Source organism: Rhagoletis pomonella, unplaced genomic scaffold (genome assembly GCF_013731165.1).
Source record: "Rhagoletis pomonella isolate Grant_MI unplaced genomic scaffold, Rhpom_1.0 Rhpom_scaffold_00007, whole genome shotgun sequence".
Classification (NCBI taxonomy): domain Eukaryota; kingdom Metazoa; phylum Arthropoda; class Insecta; order Diptera; family Tephritidae; genus Rhagoletis; species Rhagoletis pomonella.
Window position 1 is genome coordinate 38,588,846 of NW_023458561.1, and position 16,553 is coordinate 38,605,398.

General features: G+C 32.5%; 1 protein-coding gene across 6 annotated transcripts; it reads right to left on the reverse strand.

Moving 5' to 3' along the window:
• Nucleotides 1-134: 134 nt before the first annotated feature.
• LOC118742744 (diacylglycerol O-acyltransferase 2-like) lies at nt 135-12,068 on the reverse strand. Of its 6 annotated transcripts, none has more exons than XM_036475054.1 (7): nt 11,989-12,068; nt 5,785-6,123; nt 4,725-4,822; nt 4,522-4,653; nt 4,101-4,442; nt 559-758; nt 135-465 (listed from the first exon to the last, which is right to left on the reverse strand). In XM_036475054.1, the coding sequence occupies exons 2-7, from the start codon at nt 5,911-5,913 to the stop codon at nt 308-310; spliced, it is 1,059 nt and encodes a 352-aa protein (XP_036330947.1). In that variant the 5' UTR covers nt 5,914-6,123; nt 11,989-12,068; the 3' UTR covers nt 135-307. The 6 variants fall into 6 exon arrangements, with proteins under 6 accessions (XP_036330947.1, XP_036330951.1, XP_036330952.1 ...); XM_036475058.1 differs by lacking the exon at nt 11,989-12,068 and adding an exon at nt 11,015-11,033; XM_036475059.1 differs by lacking the exon at nt 11,989-12,068 and adding an exon at nt 10,348-10,470.
• Between the last annotated feature and the right edge of the window lie 4,485 nt (nt 12,069-16,553).

The window sequence follows — 16,553 nt, forward strand, 5'->3', positions numbered from 1 at the left end:
TTCCACGCCCACCTGAATTTTCCTGAGTGTTTGCGAAATCGACTTGGCCTTACCGGTCTACCACAATTACATTCCATTCCATTCTATTCAGCTAGTCGATAAGAACTTCTTAAGCAAAAACAGAAACAATGTACTTAGTGGAAAATGTTTATATCTCATGTATGTACATAAGTACATAGTATTTACATACATACATACACGTACATATCAGAATAGTATATAACACTTAAAAATTACAATTTTCACACACAAAACTGTATACAGCTAACTTAACTATTAAACGAAATATCACTAAATAATTACACTCCTAATTTATAACTAAATTGATATTTTTGCCATTTTCTATATATTTTGTCTTGTATTTGTCAAACATCGTTTTCAGCTGGTCAATAACTTGTTGATGAATTTTATCCACATACTCTGGGTCAGGCTCATCATTCTTCTCCACTTCGATGGGTGTGCCAACTGCAAAGTTAAAGAAATTTGATTAAATTTAGTATTCTAGTAGACATTAGTTAAAATTAGTAAATTTCGAATTTTTTTTTTATTTTCACTCACCAACTTGTACGATATGCTTGCGTCGTGGCAGAAATCCGAAAGTGTATTGAAAGAAACCTCGACCCAATACAATCAAAGGCGAAATGCCGGTTAAGCGCTTGGTCAATGTTTGGAAACGTCGCAGCCATGAATTTGGTGGATTATTCACCTGATCGAATATTTCCACTTCACCAAATGAAAATGTTGGCACAATGGGTGAGCTGTAAGAAAAAGTAAAAATTATTGAATAAATACCACAAAATGTGTTTGTTTTTTTTTTTGTAAGAAAAATTACGCTAGTCGGCAAAAAATCCGCCCTGTGAAGTCAAAATATGAAAATGTAGAACAGTTTTTGAGATATAGCTAAACTTATGATTACACTAATTATGTATGTAACGCATAGGTCAAAGTTTTACTAAAATTTTAAATCAAATTTGTATTTATTATTCAATTTAGATAAGCAGAGTCCATACGATTTGACGTCCATGAAAAGAAACGGGATTAAACTAATTTTTTCATATTGCTGTTTGTGGCTAAAGCAACATTTTTTTTGGAAATTTTGCTAAAAATTAAGCAAAATTGTCTATAAATCAATGAATAATAAGTCTATATAAATCTAAAAATTAAGAAAAGTTTAATGAGTCCAGAAAAAGTCCCGAAACGTCAAAAAAAACAAAAAAATTGCAGGAAGCCACTAGTAAATCCAGACAATCGTGGAAAATCAAAAAAAAATTCTAAAATGTAATCTAAATATGAAGATTAATGGTAAAAATTTCTAAAATATATAGATAGTGTTTAAAGAAAGAACAAAAATCCCAAATAGTCTCAAAAAATTCGAAGAACTGGGAATAGTCGAAAGTCACAAATGAATAAAGATAATTTGACGGAAGTATCAAAAATCTCCATAGGTAAATTATACTAACACTAAAAAAAAGACCCCATAGATTGCGAAAAATACCAAAAACAACTCACGAAAAGTCCCGTAAGGCCAGAAAATGTAGCGAACTATCATGAAAAGTTATGTAAAGCAACAAATTAGCAAGATTAGAAGATACCAAGCGAAGCTCCGGGTAAGTCTAAAAATATACGGAAAGTCTCTAACAGTTGCAAAAAGTTATGAAAAGATGCCGATTTGTTCCAAAAAAAAAACAGAAAAATAACGAAAGGTCCCGCAAAAATTTGCAAAACAACCTAAAAAAATTCGAATAAACCCGTTGAGTCATGAAAAAATGCTGGTCTATCTAAAACAAATCAGAAAATGTCAAAAACCTTGAAACAAAAACCTACGAATAAATCCAGAAAATTTACCAAAAGTCCCTCCAAGACCACAAACTGATGATACGAAGCAAAATTTTTTTACCAAAACCAAAAACTAAAAAGCCGCAAAAAGTGACGAAAAGTGACGAAAATCCCGAATTATCCATTAAACCCCGAAAAAAAATCAAAAACAGTTCCGAAAAGTCCCAAAAAATTACTAAAGATCCAAAATATCGAAATACCGAAAAACTGCTCAAAAAGTCCTGAACAGTTCCGAACAAATCAAAACAGTTAACACAAAGTCCTCAACAGTCCGAACAAATCAAAACAGTTAACACAAAGTTCAGAATTCCCCAAAAAATCCCAAACTCTAAAAACATAAAATTATTCCAAATTATCGAAAAATAAATACGAAAAATAACAAAGGGTTCAAAATACCCCTAGTTTTATGGTCAAAAAGCAAGACCCAAATGTGTATACTGGAGCTTATAGCGAAATTCATTCAGCAAAACCTCTAAAATTTACTAGGGCAGTTTTATCAGTCAGTGAATAAACTTTTTTAATAAAAATCAACGTTGTCTCCGACCATTTTGTAACTCTTTCGAAAAATAGTTTCTCTCTAGGCCCTCTGCAATAAACGTTGGCCCTTTTTATTTCGTTCCTTGGTGTGGTCAAAACTATCCAAATTCAGTTAAATTTCAACCCTCCTAGTTTAGATAGAAGCCCGCACACGAATTATATCTAGCAACTATGTATGTATGTATATTAGGGGGCATCACTCTCCATATAAAAAAATTGGTACTGTTTTTCCACCGGAGATATAAAATTTATTATATTTAAAGACTTCCGTCAAAATATTTCTGAAAAATATTAAGATTTACGTGATTTACTGAAAATACCTTCGAAAAGCGGGTTTTAAAATTAGTTTGAAAAAATGTTTTTTTTTCCAAAAAATCACTTCAGAAGAAAGAAGAGTGTAAGCGTAGAAGGTCTTTGTAAAAATGTTTAAAAATTTAATTAATGAAATCAAAATTAAGAGATTTTTAGATATCTTTTCAAATCGGTCCAGCTCACGTAAATCTTTATATTTTTCCGAATTACTTTGGCAGAAGTCTTAAAATGTAATAGATTTTATTTTTCTGGTGGAAAAGACGCAATTCCTTTTGCTGAGGCACCCTTGATGCTGCAAAATGATTGAGCAAGTTGTCCAACATTGGAAATGTGGTATAGAACAGTGCTCGTCAAAGTGGTGGTCCGCGGACCGGTGCCGGTCCGTAAGCCATAAGTCGCCGGTCCGCAAAGGGCGTCGCGAAATGGACAACGATTTTTTAAACGATTATATATACATATACGACTATATGTATACTCCACACTTCTAACCATGGTACAATTATCTACATGGTAGTAGCACTAGAAATTTCACGTCCGAGATGTCAAAATATTAAGTCGAAACACAAGCGAACACACAAACGAACAAAGCAAAGTAACCTAGTTTGACATCTCCAACACAAAATCACCTGTTCAAATTAACAAGGAATGACACCTTCCAATAGCATTAATATAATTTTAATAAAACTTGACGTGCTTATTATATGTCTTATTATTATAACTTTACAGTTATTACATTTGTGATGTTTTATATTACTGTTTAATGAGGCTATATACAACTTGTATAATAAAAACAACTTAAATTTGTTAAACATTCATAAAAAATCGCTAATATCTGCTATCATTAAATGGTAAAAGGTCATATGTATATAGACACCCGGCTAATAAAGAAATTCATTTAAACAAATTTTAATACATATATGAGATGATCGTAAACGAAAAATAATCAATAAAAAAAAAGGTACCGGTCCCCGACGTAATAGAAAAACTGCAGCCGGTCCGTCACACTCAAAAGTTTGACGAGCACTGGTATAGAATATTTCAGCAGACGTCGAGAAAATGCATTTTAGTATTCTTTTTCAGCTTAAATCTAACCATTTATGTATAAGAGTGTTCACTTACGAAGAGTTGAACTGAAGTTGATTGAGAATACCACTCAACGTTTGTGTGTATGTATAAATGCTAAAAATAAATGCAAAAATAAACAAAACACAAAATGGCATGCAGTTATCTCATTTTTAGGTATTTAGCGGGTATCCACCATTTTTTATAGGCAACCAAATCAACCGCATTTTATAATCACTCTTATCGCCAGCAATTGTAAAATATTCAAGCACTCAAGTACAACACAACAAAAACACAAATAATTATTTGATTTATAACGCAAAAAGCTACATATGTATGTACTCGTAACTTACCCAGTGCGTATGGCCAATTTCACAAAACCTTTGCGCCGTTTCAATGTTATTATGTAACGACCGGGATGTGAGTCCAATGCCTCTTGGGCACCGCCAACCAATATGGCAACAGCGTTCGATGTAAAACCATCGAGATTTTCGGCATGTTTTGGATGATTCGATCTCGTTAAGTAATACATTAAAGATTCCTTGGATACCGACACCAGTCCCCAAAAGCGAAGCAATTCACGTAAAATGGGTGTATAGAAATGCATATCTAATGTGGCAATTTTGGGTCGAATGCCGGGAAATAACTCCAACCATTTTCGAATATCGCTGCTCATATTGCACGAGATGCCAGTTCTGGCGGGTATGCAAAGAGAAAATACAAATAAGATTAGATGAAACAAGAATTTTATGGCTGGCTTGCTTGCTAACTCACCCGATTATGCCATGTGGAAAACTTGCTAAAATATAATTACGATCAGGACTCAAATCAACTGTTTTCACAAGCTCAATGGGAAAGTAGTCACGGAAGTGACGCCAAATGCAATTATTTCGGAAAATTTTCCAGCTGTAAAAAAAAGTTGGCGTAAAATAATGATTGTAAATTCTCCGAATATACATAAGTAATGTAGAACGTACCCGTTGCCATGAATGTCGCTATAGTTTCTCGTGTGATCATAATAAATATAGGTTAGGTATGCCAGTACCAGCAGCCTCCAAAGTAAATTGCCATAATACTATGTAAGTGGTTAGGAAGGCAAATAGATAATAGTAATTCGAAATATACATATGTACATAAATATAAATATGTAGCAAAATTATTAAAAAGAAAAAAGTAAGTTTTAATATAAAAATTCAGATTTTCATGTAAGTTATCGAATGGATGAACTGATATATTAAGCCCTAACCGCCAAAAAGACGTAAGCGATTTTTTTTTTTTTTTAATCTTCCTTTTGACGCAGGAATGTTCCTAGAGCATTTAGATGTATTTCTGCATCAAAAATAAAATTTTGAAAAAATTTGAAAATGAAATAATGAAGTTTCTTGCCTCCTAAAAGTATATTGTACGAAAAAGTTTAAGGAAAAGAATTATTGCAAATTCTACGGACTAAATCCTTGCAAACATAAAGGAACTAAAAATTAAGAGAAATTTAGACTAGCTGGCCGTCTGCGGAGCCCAGCACTTCTGGGATGACGACCCCGATTAATTATGTGGATTGTATAAAACCAACTGTACTTATCAACCCGCTGAGTGAGGTTTGAAACCCGCAAACAGATCTAATCAGTGCAGTAGATCCAGCCATTTTTTGGCTTATTTATACTTGTACAGCTTCAGCCTAAGTCAGAACTAGCTCCAGTCAGCTGCTCTGGAAAACCAGTGTCTGAAGAAGAATCATTATGATCGCCTTTATAGCTCCTGAAAACATTACGCTCAGCATTGACCCGTGTCGTACGACTAGTCGCTATTGACGAGTGCAGCACTGAAATATTCACCTCAGCGAGTTGCAAAAGAAATAACATTTTTCTGAGTCTGCAAAAGCTATAATAAATATGTTACATAAAAACTACAATATACATATTTTTGGAAGCTAAGTAAAGGAGAGAATTTGATTGATTCAGTTTCTCTATCGCTGATTCCATATTGACATTTCCAGTTTGTACTTTAATAAAAATGGATCCTTTCTCTTTAGAAACTTACCAGCAGTAAAGAAGTAACTATGAGTGATATAAATGGCAAAGCCATAAATATGACTACATATAGGCCCGCAGCAAGGGTTTGTTTTCGACGTCTAGGCGGTACATGCACCGGTGCCCACTCAATCTTCATTGTGTTTGTAGATGTCCAGCTTGTCTCAAATGATATGCAATATATGTATGCATATAGTATGCATATGTATGTATGACTAGTTTCCGCACTTGATTTAGGGATCCCCTAATTCAATCTATCGATCGCGTTCCTCCGACGACTAGCTCAAAACTAAAGCGTGCAATTGAGAAGTCCACTTTCTTGACACTGCTTAGTTAGGTATGTAATTATCTAAAATAACGCAGAGAGAAAGAAAACAACGAAATTAAAAGAGCCTTATCAAACATATTTTCGGTTAACACTACTTTAAACATAATAAAACCTGCAACGACAGATTGTCCGACACTGAAGGAGCGTTGATAAGCGTTTTAGAATACAACTTGTCAAGTACACATATTTACAACAAGTATGTTGAATATGACTCCAAGAAGAAATACAGATACTTTTTCCTCGATACTTGCACACCCCGCGTCATAATTATAAGCACAGCACATATTGGCAAGTTTTAAAAATTTATATATTTTTATGTTAAATATTTGAATTAGTTAGTTATTGTATAATTTATTATTTCGCAATCACCGTATAAAAATAGATTCAAACTTTGTGCAATATATAAAAATCAACAAATTTTCGTAAAAATTTCGAACTTTTCAATTCGATTTCTTTGGAAAGATTTTGAGTATGCAGTTTTGTTTTCAAGTTCGAAGCAGCTAGAAATTAACGCTGATTTTTATTAATCTTTTTCAGACGATGTTGTGCATTTTCTTCCGCTTAAAGTATGTTTGACATTTTCTTTATATGAAAGGAAATGCACAACACCGTCACAAACAAAAATTCCCAAAATTCAAAAGCTACTTTATAGTCTAAGATCCGACAAGGGCACGATTAAATCTATTTTGTATGAAATTTAACGTTTAAAGAAATGTTTTGCGAGTGGGTTGGCAGAAAAAATTCTGGCCAGGATATTTTTAATTAAATATGCAAAAATTATTAATATTTTTTTTAATTTTGTTCTCATTTGTTTAATGAACAAATTATATAACAATCGAAAGTATTAAGCCTATGGAATGTGAAAACGTTGGGTTCTCTATATTCTCCTGGCCCACCTATCGGGTTGGCAGGTATGAGCAGGTTGGTAATACTAGTAATTAAGTAAGTAATTAGTATAAATGTAATTTGTCCATTAAATAAAAAAGAGTGCAAAATTAAAAAGAAAACTTATTTTTTGAACATTTAATTAAAAATATCCTGGCCACGATTTTTTAGCCAACCCACTCGCAAAATATTTCCTAGCACGTTAAATTTCGTACGAAGTAGATTTCATCCATTAAACAGATAGGTGAAGGTCGTGCCCTTGTCGGATCTCCTACTGTTAAGCTAGCGCTGTATTACACTAAAATTAAATGGGCTGCAAAACTGCGTACTCAAAGTCATCCTAAAAAATTTAATTAGAAAGCTTGAAATTTGAAGTTTTGGATTTTTTCGATTTTTGTTAAACAATAAACTACATATATTTTTATAAAAACAAAATATAATTAACATTAAATAACAAAAAATACATAGTTAAAACTTATCAATCTGTGGTGTGCTTATAATTATGACACGGGGTGTATACTTAGGTATGTATGTATGTATGCACATGTGATAAGCAGTAGTTTAGTGGAAGGTTTAGAGGTAGAGTTTCAAACCGATATGAAACATTCCATCTCACCCGGCTCGTAACTACGATCAAAAATTATAGAAACAAAACAAATTGATAGAAAGATAAAGTGAATAAACTTTGCAAAATTCAACACAGCGGCGGACCAATATTTAGTCTCAAAATTCTAAACCTCGCACTATTTATTCATACGTAAATATGTACATATGTATGTATAAAACTAAAGCACCCTCTTACAGAAAAAATCCAAATTAGTAATTATATATTTTGTGGCGATTCCATTATTTTGAATAACTACAGCGCTGCTGTTCGGCGTTGAAGAAATTAAAGTATTTATTACTACTACTATTACTATTATTACAATTTTACACACTCGAAAAATAATATATTCGCGAAACAAAGGGCCAAAAATGGTAAAAATGCCTTTTTAGTATTTCTGGCTGACGTCAGCAGTGGAGTTCTGACAATCGCTAAGCTAAGCGCCCTATTCCCACACCACTGACAAAACTCAGCGGCTGACTATTGCCTTTACTACTGCGCCTAATACTATGCCACGAATTTATTTTAAGCTGTCGTATGACAATTGTCAGTTTTATTGTTATAACCTACTGAGTAAGTGACAACGGCGAAACAATGTTTATATTGTGTTTTAGGCGCAGTAATTGTGACAATAGTCATATGATGAATTTTGTCAGTGGTGTGGGAATAGGGCGGTAAGTTTTCATCGCCGAAATTCTCTAAACGAAAAGCAGTGGGTCCTGAAAGTATACCACATGGAAATGTAACAGATACAATATGGAATTATCCAAATATGGCAGTATGGGGAGCATATACGTAACTAGCTGTTGCATATCGTTAGGCGCGCCTGATATTCTTTTGGAGATTTTTGGCGATCAAAATTAGCGATAGCGATCGTTGGAATCCGCCTGCAGGACTTTTTTTCAAACGAGAGAAAAAACTAAAAACGCAGTTGGACTATATTTGGCGAGCATATTGATTGTTTCGTGTGTTTTAAAATTTTTTGGCTTTTGTCGCACGGTGTACACGTTTTTTAACTTATTTTCTCTCTGTACAAATTCTTGAGGTATGCTTAGCTGCTGGAACCTCTATTCTGGTGGCATTTTCATATCGATTTAAGACCTTGCGCCTCGATACTTAACCGCCGATAGTTTTAATGTATCAAGACCTTTTGCCGATACCTGCATGGTTTCGCGGTTAAGCCATTTTTGTGTTTAACTTTGCATAAAGCGATACCGGTAAGCACAAACAAACTCTTGATAAATTAGTTCAATGACATAACTTTGTGGACTTTTAGTATTCTCGATGAATTTTTGAACGATTTTCTTCTTTCATCTCTTGCCAAATTTGGTTTGTGTTGTCCATCTCACATCCTCGAAAGCTTCAGTTATAAAGTTATCAAATAACTGTCGTGCATGTGCCGAACTTTGACCCATTTTCTGGAAAACAAGCCTTATCTAACACAATCACTCAATTTACTGTCTATATATATGTATGTAAGCAAATACAGTGATCCAAAAAAGTGTTCACATGTTTTTTTTTAATTATTCACAATATTTTCGCGTTAAAATTGTTTTATTTCTTATAGAAATTTTGTTCATGCTTTATCCAAAACCATAGAAATCAAGGTTTCAAACTTTATACAAAATTTAGAAAAATTCAACAAATTTTCATAAAAATATAATTTTTAGATCTGCAAGTGTAAAGTGTAAAGTGCAAATTTCCAGCGGCTAAAAAATCGCGTTAATTTTTTTTTTCTGACGGCTTTTGGAATAAAATACGCAAGACCGTTCGAGAAAAAAATTCGAAAAATCAACGCCAGTTTTTACAAATTTCACGCGACTTGTCAGACGGCTGGAGAGAGGGCTCGTAAAATTCCATAACAAATAGTTGATCGTGCTTTTAAAATATCTACATCTTTATTTAACCGTTAAAAATTTACGGCATACAACAACGCTACATTACGACACCCTTGGGAACATCCTAATTGAAAATAAAAAAAAATGTAAATGTAATGTAAAAAAATCAAAATGTGAACACTTGTTTGGAACACTGTATGCACATACATATGTAGTTCACTAATTGCACTGTAAATATGTATGCATGTATATATTTGGTATGTTCAACGATAACGCTATCATCCACAGTCAATTTGTCACAATGGGAAACACACGCATTTTCGGTACAGATAAAACACAAATGAGTAACTTAATAATTGAGAGCAACTAATTCAGAACTTTGTATAGTAGCTACCCTGCAAACCAAAGCTCCCGAAACCTAAACGAAATCTTTAGGAGCATCTTATTTCTGCAACGTTTTTTTACGAATCTTCAAAGAAAATTATATTTATGAAGTGGTTGTCAGGAACTCGTAAAAAAATTTCTGTAAGAAAAATAAAGAAAATTCTGAAAAAAATTCTGTGAGAAATTCTTGACATAGCAGCATTATTTTCGTTGCTTTATCGATATTCTTCCGAAATTTCGCAAAAGAATCGAAGTGTTCACAGTTTACTTTGATTTAGAAAATTCGGCAAAGAATCGTATGAAATCTTTATGAATTCTTTAAAATTTCTCTACAATTCAAAATATGTACTCTGAAAAAATGGTTTGTTTTTTACCAACAATTCTATCACAAAATATACAACTTAACAACCGCACATTTCCATAAATTTATATCTAGAGAGCGAAATTAAAAACATATTTGTTTTCTAAAACAATTAACGATTTATCAAACTTGCACTAATAATATGGTTTTTATTTTTTGTAAGCACTTGTTACTTTTCTCGCGTGCACGCGCGTAATACATCGAACTGATTTGCAATATATTTTCTTTTTAATGAACACTCAACGATGCCGGGACGGGACAGTTTAGCTTGCAAGTATATATGATGTGTGTGCATATATGTACTCGTATTTCAATAAATATGTATGAATACGTTTGTATGTACATTAGAGCGTACTAGAAAAGTTCTCATTTTGTAATTTTTTGTTATATATTCGCCATTTACAGTAGAATCCTAAAGTGTGTATTATACATATAATGATGTTTTTGTCTCAAGGAGACAATTTTTTCATTCAATAGTTCCTTGACGTCAAGTACTCCGCTCTAGAATTTAGCTTGAGATCTCAGTTCTTAACACCCTAGCGTGCCACCCTAAGCTCGTCAGAAATCATTAAACTTTTGCTAAGAAGGATTTTTTTTATTACTCCACATGTTGCAATAACTTTAGAAGGTAGTCTCACTTCAAATTTCTGAAATAAACCGTGTCTGCTGAAAAACACGCAATGCTGCCACTATTACGATATTGAACTAGGGGATTTTCACTTATTATTTTAGGTATTTTTTAACTGAGCAATGAACGAGATCGTTCTGCACAATCCAACCTGCGCTTGAAAAATGAACGGAACGCACAAAGGGTTCTCTTGGCAATTGTTGTGCACTTACTTTACAAGCACCCATTCACTTTTTGCGTAAACACGACAGCTCATTTTTTCTTAAAATTTTTTATAATTCAAATTATTTACATTATTATTCCAGTCGAACTATTTTTAATGAAATTCATTTGCCGGAAAAATACATTTTTTTCGAAATCGCATTGCAAAAATTATTTAGTCTCAGGGGTGTAAGGCGAACTTTTTTTTTGTTTGCTTGTACGGTGGTATGGTCTAATATACCCACATGTAAGTAAATACATACATATGTACATATGTATATGTTTATAGCTTGTCTGAGGCGATTTCATGAAAGCATTTGAGTCAAGAATTTTTTTTAGCTGCATTTCATTAATTAAAAAAAAAAAACATAGAATATTGAAAGCGAATTCGAGCTGGCAAATGTGAAGGTCAGTATTTTGAACGGAATAAATTTTAATTAAGGACTTAGGCTGTTTTTAATTTCAAGGAACGCCTACAATGTAAGTCGTGATGTATGTACGCATGTATACGTGTATTCATATATGTATGTATGCACATATATACTTATTTACATAACTTTCAATAAATAAATGTAATTAGCCTCGGCACTTATTGTTTAATTTTATTTACGTAGCAAATTTAAAAAAATAAAAAAATTTTATTCAGAAAAATATTTAGTCATGTTCATTTTGAAACCTTTCACTGTCATTGAACCGCTTGACATTTATTTTAACGCGTAACTTTAGAATTTTTTTATGCTAATTAATTTAGTATTTTTTGTTTTTGTTATACTAAAATTTGGTAATGCACAGTTTGGAGAATTTTCAAATATTTGTACACATATTATGTATACAAAAAGATACATATGTACATACATATACATATGTTTGTATTGAAAAATGTTTGTGTTTTTAAATAAACATTCTATTATTTCGTACACTAATTTATATACTTAGTATATGTTTATGTACATATTTGTTTTATTATATTTTTAAATCAATTTACACTGGATGGAAGTTTTTTGGTTTTTAATTTTCTCAATGCGCACTCGTTACCACCGGCGATTTTCAACGACTAACCGCTTGTAATGTTTTGAAATGGGTATTTGATTCATCGCTACAAAGAACGAGTCATTGCTAGCGACATATCGAGTGTTGAACATTCGGGCGCAAATGTGGTGTTCGGTTGTTTACTTTTTATACCCAATGCACAAATATACATACGTGGTGGAAAAATAAATAGGGACACGATATTTTAACAAGTTTTTCCTATTTTTCTTTCGTTTATTTAATATTTATTTTTTTTCTTATAAAAGTATAGCTCATTATCTAACAAAAACCATATTTCAAACTTTGTGCAAAAATTATAAAAATTCTGCAATATTGCATTTAAAATTTCAACTTTTTTTCAGATTTTTTAGATTTTTTTAGTATGCAGTTGTATGGCCCATTAAATTTTAGTGGAATAAAGTGCAAGTTTGAATTCCCTGAAAAATCGCGTTGATTTTTGATAATTCCACTGGTTTAAAGCAAAAATGTTCAATGGATGCCACTATGCAATTCGTATGTAGAATCGCCCGCTGAATCGAGTTAATTTTTTGTTTTATGGATAAGTTTTCGAGATGTTTTCAACTTACCGTTATTCACCTTAAAACAAAAAATAGTTCCATTTAATTACGTTTATCTTACGAACCGATCTAACAATCGTAATACGAGGTACGGCAAATAAAAGACAACAGAATTTTCCATAAACCTTATATACACCAATTTTCGATAGGCCTGGTAGTTTCTAAGAAATTAATAAATCACTCCAGATTTTTTGTTTTTGTTTTTTTATGAAAAAATGGTAACAAGTTCAAACTTTAACAGGGGAAAAATAAAAAAATAACGTTTTTTTTTTGTACATTTTGTATTTTGTATGAATGCCTGTTTCTCTACAAATAATGAGGCTACCAGTGAAGAAAATCGATGTATAAGTAAGAAATAAATAAGTAATAAAAATATTAACAGAAAAGGTGCACATGGAGAATTTTATTTGTCAGGAAATATCCAACCTATCGAAAAGTGATGTATATACGGATTCTGCAGGGTTTTGTTAGCTTTCATTTTCCCTATTTGCTATTATTCTACGTGGGGAATGGATAGAGACATTCGTAGAACTAAAAAAAACACTAATTTGTGATCCAGGGTTTTTTTCTGAACGTATTACGCTCTGTATTACGACCGCTGTGGTGCAGTGGTAAGCAGTGCGCGTGTTCACTCATCAGCACCTGGGTTCAAGCCCTGGTCAAAGAAACATCGCAAAAAATATGGAAAAAGGTTTTTTCTTAACAGCGGTCGTCCCTCGGCAGGCAATGGCAACCCTCCGAGTGTATCTCTGCCATGAAAAACAATCGCCGTTGGGAGTCGGCGTTAAACTGTAGGTCCCTCCGCTTTGTGTCACAACATCAAGGCGCACGCCCCAAATCGGAGGAGAAGCTCTCGGCCAAACACTAACATATGTGTAAGCGCCAATCTATTATTATTATTACTTTTATAAAAACTTTTTGTGTATCTTAATTAGGGCTGCCAACTAGCTATGAAATGCCATATTGGGAAAATTAAAGTGCCATAAAGGTGCCATTCTTTTTAATACTTCCTATTTAGCATTAAAATTAGAAACACATTCCTAACAGAAAAGTCCTATGCCAAAGTAAGATAAACCAGTTGTATACACCATTAGAAATCAGAAAACTTTAGTTGAAAAAAATAAGTACACGCAAAGGATTTAAAAAAAAAAATTATTGAAAAACTACTATTTTTCAAAAGTGCCATTTTGGCACTTTGTGCCAAATTGAAGAATTAAGTGCCATTTGAAGTAACCCCTTCCGCATGCCTGAAATTAAAATTATACACGATGAAATGAGAGCCCTCTCCTTTTTTGAAGTCGAAAAACCATATTTCCTTAAAAAAGGAAAAGGAGGAAATATTTCCTAAAAATTTGTTCCTACTACAAAATTTGTTTCCGAACAATACAATTTTTCTGTAGGATAATTTCTTCTGATTTTACTAAAAAATATTGTTGTCTTAGAAATGCACGTTTCCCTTGGTTGAAAGGTAAAAACTTAAAATGGGACATATGAGTTAATTAGTCCTTAGTCTTCCAAGCTACGAGATTCGTGTCCCATATTTAATACACTAATTCTATACATTCTCATATACTTACATTCATTTGCATACATACATACATACATACATACACATCAAAAGTATCACCTCAGAGATACAATGCACATTAGAGCGAGTCGAAAAAAAATATTTGATACGAAAGTTGTATAGGTCTTAAAAGGTGTTTTATTAATCCCTTATTATAGAAAAGAAATCTAATTTTTCTCTGCAACGACTTGTAAAAGTTTAAAAAGTTGGTATTCCCACTCTTATTTTCAATTTTTCAAGCTCATTCCGAAGACTGAAGATATTGTCGCAGAGAAACAAGATTACTTTTCTAGAATAAGGCACCTTTTAAGACCTATACAACATTCGTATCAAACATTTTGTGTTTTTCGACCCGCCCTAATGTGCATACGTCCTATCTACGAGGTGAAAATGACTTTAACGCGATGTGGTTTGCTGTTTTAGGTTTGAATGCATTTAAAATGTATTTGATTCCATAGAAATTTGCATGCTAATATTATTACATAAATATTTACTGTATAAAGGCATGGGTAAAATAAGCAACAGTTTATGACCATTTTCTGTTGCTCTCATTGAATTTATTTTATTTAAGTACTGCACTAACTGCTGCTTTTTGTTTATCCTCAACATTGTTGCATATGTATGTACATGTACGTATACACTCGCATGCTTAGATATGACGATCTTCAAAGGTGACACAACTCAAAATAACACGTTCGTCACAAAATGCAAAAAACTATTTCGTAGCACATGCTAATCATATGGGCAGGGGAGACTTTAACTTAGGTCTTTTCAACAAATTATAACAAAAATTTGCTCCAGCTTTTGTTGAAATGTAAATAGAAGCTCGGTGTCATATTTTTAGTGCATAGTTTCAAAAATGTCGAATTTTTAGTTGTGTCTCTTTTGAAGATAGCGTGCGAAACTGATCACTCTTGACCGTGAGTGACGTGAATATCGCGTCACCGCTCGACAAAACGCACATTGCCACCTACTAGGCAACCGATGTAGTAAACCTACATACATACATACATACATACATACATTGTATAATGTACCCAACGGGGCCAGAAGCGCTCCATTAGTTCTATTGGAGCGCTCCAAATTCAGCTGTAAGCGCTCCCTTCCTAATTTCATACTTCATTGTATTTTAACATTGTGTGTCTTTAGAAAGAAGCGCTCCCTTGCTGCTTCCAAACAAGCCCTTGGTGAGCGCTTCAACTAAAGCATTTTAAAAGCGGATGCACCGCAAATTTTAATATTTATATTATTTTTTTTGTTTTAATAAAAGAATGGCGTTTTTGGTAAATCATTTGATGGTTTTATTAAGTGTACTTATATGTTTTTGAAGTGAAATTCCTTTTGCGGCGATTGGTTGGTTGGGAGTAACTTGGCAAATTCAACGCAAATTGCACACGGAAATGGTGCAACGGAAGTGGTGCAACGGAAATGGTTGGGGCTGATACAAGTGCTCAAGGTTAAAGAATAACACTTAGAAAAAGACCAATACAAGAATGAAAGTAATGGTAAGTACGTACATAGATAAAGAAAAGGATAAAGGAAACGGTAAAAATAAAAACAAAAACAAAGGTGCGTAAAGATAAAGGCAAAAATTAAGATCAAGGTAAATTTTAACATTACTTATTTTAGAGCAAAGGTGAAGGCGAATATGTAGATGAAGAAAATGATAAACATAAATAAAATTAAAAACAAATATTAGGAAAAAGATGAGGATGAGGATGAGGATGAGGATAAAGGTGATTATAGAGAAAAGGATATAGATATAGAGACTCAATCTGGGAACTATTTTGAGATTTTAGAAATTTTGGGGATTCTCGAAACTTATCGCTATAATAATCGATATTACCATCAGTTTTGTTATCAATATTTTTATTGATTTTGTTATCGCAATTTTTATCGATATTGTTATTGATTTTGCTATCGATATTTTCGGAACTTATCGACATAATAATCAATATTTTTAACGATTTTGTTATCGATATTTTTATCGATTTTGTTACAGATTTTGTAATCGATATTTTTATCGATTTTGTTATCGATATTGTTGTTGGTCTTGTTGTCGTTATTGTTGTAGATTTTTTTATGGATATTTTTATCGAACTTATTATCGGTACAGCTAGATTATTAATGGATTTTGCTATCGATTATTTATCGATTTTGTTATCCGTATTTTTATCGATATTTTTATCAATTTTCTAAGCGATTTTTGTTATAGATTATTTTTCGTTTTTGTTATCGATATTTTTATCGATTTTGTTTTCGATATTTTTATCGAAAATTTTATTGATATTTTTATCGATTTGCTAATCGATTTTGCTACCAACATTATTGTCGGTTTTGCTATCGAAATTTCTATCGAATGTTGTTTATTTTTAT

Bases quoted from the DNA above. Each gene is read 5' to 3' on its own strand.
- LOC118742744 (XM_036475054.1), bottom strand. From the start codon at position 5,913: ATGAAGATTGAGTGGGCACCGGTGCATGTACCGCCTAGACGTCGAAAA. The intron at 4,823-5,784 runs GTAAGTTTCTAA...CCACTTACATAG, and splicing joins TAGTTACTTCTTTACTGCTG to TATTATGGCAATTTACTTTG. The intron at 4,443-4,521 runs GTGAGTTAGCAA...CATACCCGCCAG, and splicing joins TTTCCACATGGCATAATCGG to AACTGGCATCTCGTGCAATA.